General features: G+C 36.4%; 1 protein-coding gene across 1 annotated transcript in view; it reads left to right on the forward strand.

Moving 5' to 3' along the window:
- PPP1CB (protein phosphatase 1 catalytic subunit beta) overlaps positions 1-10,488 on the forward strand; it is a 32,146-nt gene extending 21,658 nt beyond the window's left edge. Inside the window, exons 6-9 of the mRNA XM_081156874.1 lie at positions 2-73; positions 3,713-3,864; positions 5,863-5,997; positions 8,694-10,488. Of these exons, the coding sequence (XP_081013000.1) occupies positions 2-73; positions 3,713-3,864; positions 5,863-5,997; positions 8,694-8,798 (464 nt within the window). The 3' untranslated portion in view covers positions 8,799-10,488. The remainder of the gene's footprint in view (position 1; positions 74-3,712; positions 3,865-5,862; positions 5,998-8,693) is intronic.
- Positions 10,489-12,177: the final 1,689 nt, after the last annotated feature.

Genomic DNA, 12,177 nt, shown 5'->3' on the forward strand with positions numbered 1-12,177 from the left:
GGACTGTCACCAGACCTGCAGTCTATGGAGCAGATTAGGAGAATTATGAGACCCACTGATGTCCCTGATACAGGTTACGTATATAGAGAAGTTTGCTTGTTTTATGTAAAATATTGGCATATTTGAGCTTAATTATATTTAGTGGAAGTAGAATTGGTTTATGTAATAAATAATAGAGCTTTTTAATTAAATAGTAAGATAACTACACATTACTTGCAGTAATATAAAATATTTCACTTCTATTTCCCAAAGTGTGGAACTTTAATTTGCATATATAACCATAATGTGGTTCTGCAAAATAATTTATCACAAAAAATCTCCCCCCCCCCCCCACCTTTCTAAATTTCCTCATTCATATCAACATTGGTTATGTCCTTCAAAGACTTCTTAAAAATTTATCAAAAGTTTTTAAATTAAAATCTTCCTTTCTTACCTAAGGATACAGTTATCTTCTTTTAAGTTATCTAGTAGTTTTCTGGGATTTTTTTTCCTGCCTCATTTATATTTTAAATTTTTAGAGTTCTTAAGGCTCTTGAGGCAGAAGGTTCTAGTGATGTGTGGTGAATTTTATGAATATTACGAACATTTTATGTGAAACATTACAACATTGACTCAGACATTTAGAATAGCTCTAGTTAAGTGAAGCTAGTTAAAACAGAAGAAATACGTTTCAGTTGAGGGTAACTGCTGTCTTGATTAACAAGTGAACCAAATGTAATTTTATAAATAAATTCGTAGGCACAGTTGCCACATGCCTTAACTTTAATATTGGCTTTTAAACGATGATTATGTTTGAGTACCAGTGTATGTATTAAGGTGTTTGCTAATTATGACATCCATATCATAAAATGCCATGGAGACCTGTGAATTGAATGCAGTTAAATTGTTTGGTTTCACAGTTCAACTTTTGCTTAATACATCAATACTTTCCTGTGTGGCATTTTTCTCACACTAAATTTGTGTGGTTTTTCCACAGCACAACCAATTCTCCAACACCAAGTGAATTTCGAACAATTCAATTCAGTTCTGACACTAACTCCTGGAATTAGCCAAGACCCCCACAGGTTTAAGGGCTCCATTACACAAGACTGCCCCCACTTCAGATGCCAGCTTCAAATGGGGTTCCTAGGAGACCCACAATTCTGCCTGGCTGACTACAAATTCAAGGGTTCCCACAACAACTTCCTCAGATAATTTACTTACATTTACCAGTTGTTTATATAGGATACAACTCAGGAACAGCCAAATGGAAGAGGAGATGCATAGAGCAAGATATGGGGTGGGAGTTGGTCGATGAACAGCTTTCACACCCTTTGGTATCCATGTGTTCATCAACCTGGAAGTTCCCCAAGTCTAGTTAGTCAAAAGTTTTTGTAGAATTTAGTTTCCAGCTACCCCTAGAGGTGATTGGGACAGGGTAGGTGGGCTGCAAGTTTCAACCTTCTGACCAGGTGTTTGGCCTTTCTGTTGACTGGTCCCCATCCTGAAGCTATCAAGGGGTCCCTGGGTCACTTCTTTCATATAAACTCATGTGTAGTGGTAAGGGACTTCTTATTAATAACAAAGGACACTTCTATTACTTGAAGAAATTCCAAGTGTTTTAGGAGCTCTGTGCCAAGAATGGGAACAAAGACCAAATACAATTTATTATATCACAATGTCATATAATTATAAGCATTAACATTAACAAACAAAACTTTGTAATCTGCAGAAATCTAATTTATAAATTAATTTTAAAAAACAATAGCCTAATACTATGATGTTTGTTCATTAAGAATTGAGTAATAAAACATTGAACCTTGACTTTAAGATTGTTATCTTGATTCCAGTAAGGTTGAAGAATGCCAGGTTGTTGCTACCATTATGTGATTTTTTATGCATATAGACTGTCCTATTGCCCAAATAATTCCAAAAGCAACTACATTCTAGTTTTATTGTTATATTAAAATTATAGATTAATATTTTCACCTCCTCACTGCTTCACCTATGGAAACAGACCAGAAAGTATGAGCAATTAGAGCACGGGCTGTGTGTGTTTTTCTTAAAGAATCAGCTTGTGGTTTTTTTAGAAATCAGAAAGAGCTTGTAAATTGAGACTATCCCCATGGATATCACCATGCTGGTGGATTTCTTAAAACAACATAGCAGTAGCAGGGTGCATTGCCACCAATTCTTCAAGATGTTTTAGGTAATTCTATCAAGATAAGCTATACTATGACTCAAAATGAAAATCTCCTTTCAGTTACATTATGAAGTTTATGCATTATCAAAAAAAAAAAAAATCTCCCCATAGCACTGATTTCTCCTTACATTAGCACCACAGTTCTTAGAAATGTACTTAATATCACCATCTCAACATCCATCCCATCTAACCTCATACAATTTGACTTACCCCCTCTCTTCCCTCCAAACATCAAGAAACTGCTTTGGCCCTTGCCAGTGTGGCTCGGTTGGGCGACATCTGGGGCACTGAGAGGTTGCCGGTCAGTTCCTGATCAGAGCACATCCCTGGGTTGTGGGCTTGATCCCTGTTGGGGGGCGTGCAGTGATACAATGTGTCACTCTTACATCAGTGTTTCTCTCCCTCTCCCTTCCTCTTGTGCTAAAAATCAATTTAAAAAATCTTTTTTAAAAAAAAACACACAAAACTGCTTCAATTGAGAACTGATGATCTAATTGTAAGTGGCACACTTTTGGGTTTTTTACCTATCCCACTTGTTCATTGTACTTGAAACTTAACCATTTCCTGCTTCTACATCATTCTTACCCCTTCCAGGAGATAGATCTCTGCTATTCTAATCTCTTCCTTTTGTTTTGACCATTTTTTTCTCATTCCCTCTCTTCTGCTTATTAAATGTTTGATTCCTCAGAATTCATTTATTAGTCTTCTTTTCATTCCCAAGGTGGTCTGAGGTCCTTCTAAGATTTACACTACTATGATAAAGATACCCAGATAAGCATTTTTAGCTTAGGCCTCTTTTTTTAAGCTTAAAATACTAATAATGCCAAGGATTGGATCTGATTTTGTTCCTTCATACTTTATTTAAATCCTCCATGCCTTAGTAGAAAATGTTTTCTTCCCTTAATTTGATCTATAGATAAATGCAATTCCAGTAAAATCTCAATTGGGTTCATGGAATTAGACATACTGATCCAGAAGTTTATACGTGGAAGAGCAAAGGATTGAAAGTAACCAGTACAGTCCTGAAGAAAAAAGTATTAAGTGGGGATACTAGCCCTACCAAATACAGATTTATTTAAAAGCTCTAGTATGTTGTTCGCTCAGGGATAAATAAAGTAGATTAATGGAATAGACTATAGCACCCAGAAGTAGACAATGTAGGTAGCTCTGTAAGGAAAGGGTGAACTATTCAGGAAATGCTGTGTTACTTGGTCATCAGTATAGAGAGACTACATAAAAAATGAACAGCTCTTTTCATATATTGTGTGCATGCTTAGAGTGTGCCATACACATGTTTCCTATATGTGGGAAGGGTTGGGAAGGTACTACTTTAAGAAACCAGGAAGATTATATTTGTATGGGGCTTTAACAGAGAATGGCTAAGTTTGATAAACGGGAATACCAGGGCCAAGAGATTGTTACCGTTTACTAAAGGGTAAGAGGACAGGAGGAGAAATGTGATGGATGAAGGTGTACTTTATTTCATAAACTTGGTTTTGTTTTATTCATTGCTGTTTCTATTCTTTAAAGGTTTGCTCTGTGATTTGCTGTGGTCTGACCCAGATAAGGATGTGCAAGGCTGGGGAGAAAATGACCGTGGTGTTTCCTTTACTTTTGGAGCTGATGTAGTCAGTAAATTTCTAAATCGTCATGATTTAGACTTGATTTGTCGAGCTCATCAGGTATGAAATATAAAACCTTTGCATATTTTAATATTTATTAACTTCACACGAGTCCACTCCATTCATTCATTCATTCATTCATTCATTCATTCATTCAAAATATATCTTTATTGATTTCAGAGAGAGGAAAGGAGAGGGAGAGAGAGAGAGAAACATCAGTGATACAAGAGTCATTGATCGGCTGCCTCCTGCACGCCCCTGACTGGGGATCACGCCCGCAACCCGGGCATGTGCCCTGACCGGGAATCGAACCCCTATCGCCTGGATCCTAGGTTGACGCTCAACCGCTGAGCCACGCTCGGCCGGGCACACTCCTTTTATTTTTGAGGAAACTGAGGGGTGAAGCCTATACCTTACACTCACAGTTAACAATCTAACGATTTGTTAACCCTTTCCCACCCTCTTAAGAGGAAATGTTTCAGAGGAATATATTTTTGCAATATACTTCAATTCTAATAAAATTTTCAGTGTTTGAAGCTTTCTAGAAATATTTGATCCCATTTTAATATGATGTTTACATGTTGTAGGTAATAATCAAATGGATTGTAAAAAAGGCATTTTTGAAAAAGTTGGGGAAATCTGATTATATGGGGTATTAGATATCCAGTAGTTGGTGTTGTTTTAGCTTAACAATTAGGTTAAAATAGTATGTCGTCATTGTTATGTAAGAAGGATGTCCATATCAGAAATGCATACTGAAGTATGTAAAGGTAGGATAACATATCTAGGGTTTGCTTTAAAATATATCAGCAGCGCCAGCCAGCGCCTCAGTGGTTGAGCATTGACCTGTGATCCAGAAGATCGTGGTTCGATTCCTGGTCAGGGCACATGCCCAGGTTGCGGCCTTGATCCCCAGTAGGGGCTTGTGCAGGAGGCAGCCAGTCTATGCTTTGCTTTCACGTCGATGTTCTCCCTCTCTCTCCCTCTCCCTCCCTCTCTCTCAAAATCATTTTTTAAATCTTAAAAAAGAAGGGAAAAAAAAGAAAGAACCTATTCCAAAGCAATAATGGATTACACACACTGTTGTACCAGGCAAGAGGGGGAAAAAGGAAATAAAGTCCTAATTGAATTGAAGTGTACCTTTATAGAAGTTGGTTGGTACTCAGGCTTAGGAGAGACGGTTTAGTCCTGGAGAGCTGACAAGTAAAAGTCCCTTGTTACTAAAGCGTGTTGCTAGGCAACAGTGGAGCCAGTGTTGACAGGTAAGATGATCTGCTTTGTGGGGCTGCTGCACAGTGTTCTCCCTGCTGGTAAGCTTTCAGCAGGGCAGAGCTAATGCCCTGAAGGTCTCCAGAGTCACTTAGGTCAGCGGAGTCTCCAGGAACTCCCACATGGTCTTCACAAACTCTGGGTGTTTATAGTTTCAGTGCCCCCTTGTCATAGTTGCTTCTCCACGTTTTTTGATAAGCCCCCAGCAGCTGAGCTACTGTGTTCGTATCAGTGACAACAGATAAGATCAAGACATCCTGACACAACTTACAGGAATTGACAATCGATTCTAGAAATCATGTTAAATCACTAAAGAAAATTTATAAGCTATTTTTAGGAGTTTTCCGTGTGTAACTACATAATACTAACATAAAGTTTAAAAATGGATCAAGAAAAACCTCCTTGCCATAATCTGTTTTTCCTTGTCTGGTTATTGTTCATTGGATGAATGATTCCCTAGTTGAATTGTAGTGCCATCATCTGAGCAGTGCTTAGGGTTCCAGCTCCCTGTAGACACTATGCATATTAGCATATGGAGAGCCTTGGAAATGGTATGATTTCTAAACTTCTTAATAGTAATAAATGTATTGTGATTTCATGTAAGCTAAATCCTTACCATTATAGAAAAGGCACACATTTTAATATTCTAAGGCAGTTTTAGAATAAAAATCAAGCTTCCAAAACAAACAGGAATTTATTTTTAGGTCTTTGTTACATTAATCTCAGTGAATATGGGTGGTTGAGAATTACCTATAAATATGTTTTTTCTTCTGAAATTTCCTTTGACAGGTGGTGGAAGATGGATATGAATTTTTTGCTAAACGACAATTGGTAACCCTATTTTCAGCCCCAAATTACTGTGGTGAATTTGATAATGCTGGTGGAATGATGAGTGTGGATGAAACTTTGATGTGTTCATTTCAGGTATAATATAAATTTATAATAACTGGAAATCTAATTAAAACTATTGTCAGAAGAAATTTTGTTTTAGATTTGTGTTCTTTCCTTGAGCAAGTATAAAAAATTGGTTTTATTAAGTGAATCTCAGCATAGGCTCAATAGAGATTTCTATTTTTATTCACAAAGGTTTCAGCCTTTTTGGTTATATATCATGTATTAGAGTTTTAGGGAACTTAAGTTATGTTAGTCATTTTTCTTCCAAATTTTAAGAGAGAGTTTAATTAGAAAGTGACAGAGGTAGTAAAAGTGAGCCAGCTGGGCTGGGTAGGCTCAGAAAACAAGTTACAGAAGCCAAAGAAGGGCCCTTTGAGCTTATGAGAGAGAAAGACAAAACATGCCTGGGGGGAAGCTGAGGGGAAGGGAAAGGCACAGGTAGGGTTCTTAGTGTTGAGGGTTTTAAAGACGGAGTATACGGGAGGTCTTGGGGAGAATCTCAGTAGAATAGTCATCAGTTTATATCACTCAAAGATGCAGATTTTAAAATTGTTACATCCCTGTATGACTCCTGGATAGTGGCTTGCCCCCTAAAAGAATGTGAATTCAATGAATAATTTAGATTTTGTGTTTTTTTACAAGATGAATAGGTGGGACAGACATTGAGGAGAAAGAATTATAAACTCAGATGAAAATAACTTAGAATATTTACTAAATATTTATGTAGTTAATATTTATATTTATATAGTTAATATTTATATTAACTAAAATAAAACTTTCCACATAATCCAGATAATCTTAAAGTACTCATTTATGTATAGAAACATTTACATTTTAAAAGGGAACTCTAGCTTTAATGTGCTACTTAAAATCATTCTTGTTCACAGACCAAAACAACTTTGATACTTGTTTTGTTTTTGCAAAGGTTATTTTATATCCCTAATATTCACTATTTCTTTTTAAATGTAGACCATCCCTCTTTTTGTATTATACTACTTGTAACTACTAGTATAATTGAGTGGTAAGTGTTTGACTTCTCACAATTTAAGGATAGTAAGCAGGCCTTATCCTTCAACTGTCACCATAGTGGAGTTGAATTAATATATTATTTTTCAGTGAGGCACTATGATGCTCTGAATAGTTCTAAGAAATACTTTATAAAAGCCTTTTGTACACATTTTTGTATAAATATTGAAAATTGCTATCTATAATTAGCTTAAAGCTCTATTTACATCCACGAGAGTAAATGTAATTTTAAAAAGAGAATAACAAGTATTGAGGATGTGGAGAAATTGGAACCTTCATACATACATAGTAGGAAGGTACCTTGATGGCAAAAATGTAAAATGGGGCAGTAAACATGATGTTTCTATATGACACAGCAATTCCAATCCTAGGTATATACCCAAAGAATTAAAAATAGGTGTTCAGTTACATGTATATGCATATTCATAGGAACATTTTTTATAATAGCCAAAAGGTTGGAAACAACCCAAATGCCCATCAGCTAAAGAATGAATGAACAAAATCTGGAGTATCCATAAAATGGCATACTGTTAGGCAATTGAAAGTAATGGCATACTGTTAGGCAATTGAAAGTAATGAAGTACTGATACATGCTACAACATACATGAACCTCAGAAACAAGCCAGTCACAAAATGCCACATATCATCAGGTTCCATTTATATGTAAGAGCCAGAAAAGACAAATCAGTAGAGAAAGAAAGTAGATTAGTGGTTGCTTAGATTTGAAGGGGGGTTAGGGGAGTGGAAAGTGGAAGTGAGGATGGGAACTATTTCTTTTGGGGGTGACAAATATGTTCTAAAATTAGATTGTAGCAGTGGTTGTACAACTCTGTAAATATATACTAACAATCATTGACTTGTACATTTTAAATGTGTGAGCTCTATGATATGTAATATATAAAAATAAAGCTGGTTTGTTTGGGGGGTGGGCTTTTTTTAAAAAATAATTTTATAAGTTTATTTGAGCCAAATTAATGGCATATGCTGGAGAGCAAGATTTCAGATGCTCCTCAAATAAAGCTGTTTTTTTAAATGAAAAGATCTGTTTACACATAAAAAGTTAAGATCTAAAGAGTTTGTGACTAGTTACCCTCTAAATTGGGGATGGGGAATGACTGGCCCAAGGGCTGGCCGTATATGGCCCTCCAGATAATTTGGTCTGGCCCTGCCAAGGCAACTGCGGGTGGGACTCGAAATTCAATAAATCTAGGTGCTTTTTTCATAGCTAATTTTTAAGTTGATAATTTTGTATGGCCCGCAGATGATGTTATAAATATCCAAATGGCCCTTGGCAGAAAAAAGGTTCCCCACCCCTGCTCTAAATAGTGGCAGAATTGTGGTGAGAACCTAGGTCTTTTTGACTCTTAAAGCTAGAATTTTTTTCCTCACCACAGAGATAAACTAATTGGAAATTTTTTTTGCTTAAATCTAAGGATTGGGTAGTTGATAGGATTCGTATACTTGAACTTTAGTTACTAAATTATCAGTGGAGTGGCAAATGATAGCACTATTCGAATTTTTTTTGCACACATTAAAATATGAGAAATGTTTGTGGAACTTTGCTGTTTTTTTACATTTTTATTGCACTTTTATAATTTATGCCATTATTGGGGGAAAAAAGCACCACTGTTCTAACAGTAATTTTCTTAAACTTATTGCACTTGAAAGAATAACATTGTAAATAAATTGTTTACTTTAAGATATTGAAACCATCTGAAAAGAAAGCTAAGTACCAGTATGGTGGACTGAATTCAGGCCGTCCCGTCACTCCACCTCGAACAGCTAATCCACCGAAGAAAAGGTGAAGAAAGGAACTGTGTAAAGAAACCATCAGATTTGTTAAGGACATACTTCATAATATATAAGTGTGCACTGTAAAACCACCCAGCCATTTGACACCCTTTATGATGTCACACCTTTAACTTAAGGAGACGGGTAAAGGATCTTAAATTTTTTTCTAATAGAAAGATGTGCTACACTGTATTGTAATAAGTATACTCTGTTATAATATTCAACAAAGTTAAATCCAAATTCAAAATTACCCATTAAAGTTACATCTTCACTTATCACAGTTTTAAAGTTGAGAAGCATCCCAATTAAACTAGATGTGATTGTTAAACCAGATGAAAGCATGATGATCCATCTGTGTAATGTGGTTTTAGTGTTGCTTGGTTGTTTAATTATTTTGGGCTTGTTTTGTTTTGTTTTTGTTTTTGCTAGAGTAATGGCAAATGTTTTCAACTTTTCCCTAAACATTTTAAAAAGTGAAATGTGGAACGAGCTCTAAAGACATTCACCAACTATTATTTTCTCTTGCTTATTTACTTACGTACCTGTTTGATCTTACTAAGAAAACTTAGGCCTCATTACCGTTAAAAGGAATTCTAGAGGTTGATATTTTAAAAGTATGCAAACTGTCCAATCCATTGATTTAATCAGTTTGGGCAAACTTTATAGCTGATAGTGAATATTTTGCTTCATACAGAAATTGCCACAGATTTGAATTTGTGCACCTAATTTTTAACTGATCGATGCTCTATTGTGCAGTAGCATTTCATTTAACTTTAAGATAAGGTTCATATAGTATTACCCAACTAGTTGGTAATGTGATTATGTGGTACCTTTGTTTTAGGTTTTAATTTGCACGAAACACCTTTTGGCATGCTTAACTTTCTGGTAACACTCTCACCTGCATCAGTTTTGTTTTTTGGGCTTTTGTTGTAGTTTTTTGTTTTTAGATCCACAAAACATGAGAATCCTTTTTTGACAAGCCTTGGAAAGCTGACACTCTCTCTTTTTCCTCCCCTCTGTACGAAGGACATATTTAAATGAATGCTGGTCAGTGGGACATTCTATCAACTATGGGTACTGGGTGCTTAGCTGTCTAATGTTGCCATGTGAATGTTGTATACGATTGTAAGGCCTATGTCACTAAAGATTTTTATTCTGATTTTTCATGATCAAAGTTCATATGATGTTGTATAGACATGCTTTGTAGTGAACTATAGTAGCAATAATTTCTGTACATGATCAAGGGTTTTTTGCAGCATTTCTTTTCCTGTTCTCTCTTTTTTTTAAGGGTTAGTATTAACAAATGGCAAGAGTAGAAAAGTGAACATAAAGATTTTATAAGAACGTAGAGGACACAGATTTGTGATTTTTGGATGAGATACTTTTGGATGTGATTCTAAAAGCTTTTAAAGCATTGTCAAATTTGTAAGCTTCACAGGGATGGACATCATATTTATAATGCCCTTTTATGTGTGCTACCATAGATGTGAAATTCTTGACCTTAATACTGTCTTTAAAAATGTTAAACTGAGAATTCTGTTAACTTACGTTTTATGAATTGGTGTATTGTATTACTGCAAGAGATTTGATTTTTAGCACAGTGCAACGTTCTTTCAAATGCCTATGTCTTTTTTTCTAATTCCATTTTGTTTTAAAGCACATTTTAAATGTAGTTTTCTCATTTAGTAAAAGTTGTCTAACTGATATGAAGCCTGACTGGTTATTTTATTCCCTCTTTTTCCCTTTACCATGAGACATTTAGACACATTTTATTCAAGTAAGATTTCAGTGTCTGACATATACTGAATCGATCCCTTTCTGCATATGATACATTAGGTTAGGTCACACAGGCTTTTATCTAATGTGATTTAAATATCTTCCTAACTGGAGTGTAAGTTGAGCAATTTCTAATAGAATTTTAGATGCACCCACTTAGTAGTCATAGTGAAGTGGGTCTAGAAAATAAGCCTTTGGCAGGAAACAGAGCAATCTTTTATTGAAGTATTATTCAAGCAGCCTTAAAACCACTTTAACAGCTTCTATTTGTATATTGTTTATTAAAAATACTTACTTGGTAACACTGCTACTTGAAATAAAACTTCATTTCTTAGGAGAAAAATATACTGTAATTCTAGTTCCACTAATTTATAGTGTCCTTCCTCTGAATTTTTTTAAATGTTTTTATTGATTTTAGAGAGGAAGGGAGAAGGGAGGGAGAGAAACATCAATCAGCTGCCTCCTGCATGCCCCCTACTGGGAATCGAACCTGTGACGTTTTGGTGCATAGGACAACACTTGACCAACTGAGCTGCAACAGCCAGGGTTGCCTTCTCTGATTTTTAATAATTTTCTATATTTAAATGTACCTGTAATCCAAGTGTCATGACATTGAAATTCATTAAACCACACTAGATAACTGATAAGATGGATCACATGGATTATTAGGGTAATGTCTTTCTTGAATAGAAGAATCAACTACAGTGTACTCCTTGCATTTGAAGTTTTCATATTCATTGTTTTAATTTTGTCCAGGGACAATTTTTTTTTAACTCTCACTCAAGGATATGTTTATTGATTTCAGAGAGAGAGGAACATCATTGTGAGAGAGGACATTGATGGGTTGCCTCCCCTATGTGCCCCGGCCAGGATCAAACCTACAACCTAGGCATGTGCCCAACAGGAGTCAGACCCTCAGCCTTTGGTGTGTGGGATGATGCTTCCGCCAAGCCACCCCGCCAGGGCTGCCCAGGGACAAACTTTAATCATGAACAGCAAGACTGATTGGTACAAAATGTGGACTCAAGTACCAGGAGGAAGAATTTTAAAGCATGAAAGGTGGTGTCCTGGCCATGGTGGCCTCTGTTGGTTGGAGTGTGGTCCCATGAACCAGAAGGTTGCTGGTTTGATTTCCAGTCCGGGCACCTACCTAGGTTGTGGGTTCGATCCCTGGTCCTTGCACATTTGGGAGGCAACTGATCCATGTTCCTGCCTGCCTTCCTCCCTCCCTAAGGTCAATAAAAACATGTCCTCAGGTGAAGATAAAAAAATTTTTTTAAGGTGGTTAATTGGAAGCGTTCAACATACATATATGCCTTTCAAAAAAACAGTATCTAGGGGAAAGCCAGGAACATTTTGGGATGTGCCCCTTACGAATATAAGTGTGTCATATCGAGCCAAGGAACTGAAATACGTCTTCATTTATAGGCTCAGGCGCATTCCTTTGTCTGCTCGGCAACTGTAACTTGAATGCAGTGTTTTTTTTCTTTCACGTTTATGCTACAAATGTGTTCCGAGAAGGGAGGTGGTCAAGGGACTGCGCTCGCCACCCGACCTGCCCGCTGCTCCGGATCGTCCCTGCGTCAGCTGCGCGGGACTCTCAGGGGCATCCCCTTA

Source organism: Miniopterus schreibersii (assembly GCF_964146895.1).
Source record: "Miniopterus schreibersii genome assembly, chromosome: 13".
NCBI classification, from domain to species: domain Eukaryota; kingdom Metazoa; phylum Chordata; class Mammalia; order Chiroptera; family Miniopteridae; genus Miniopterus; species Miniopterus schreibersii.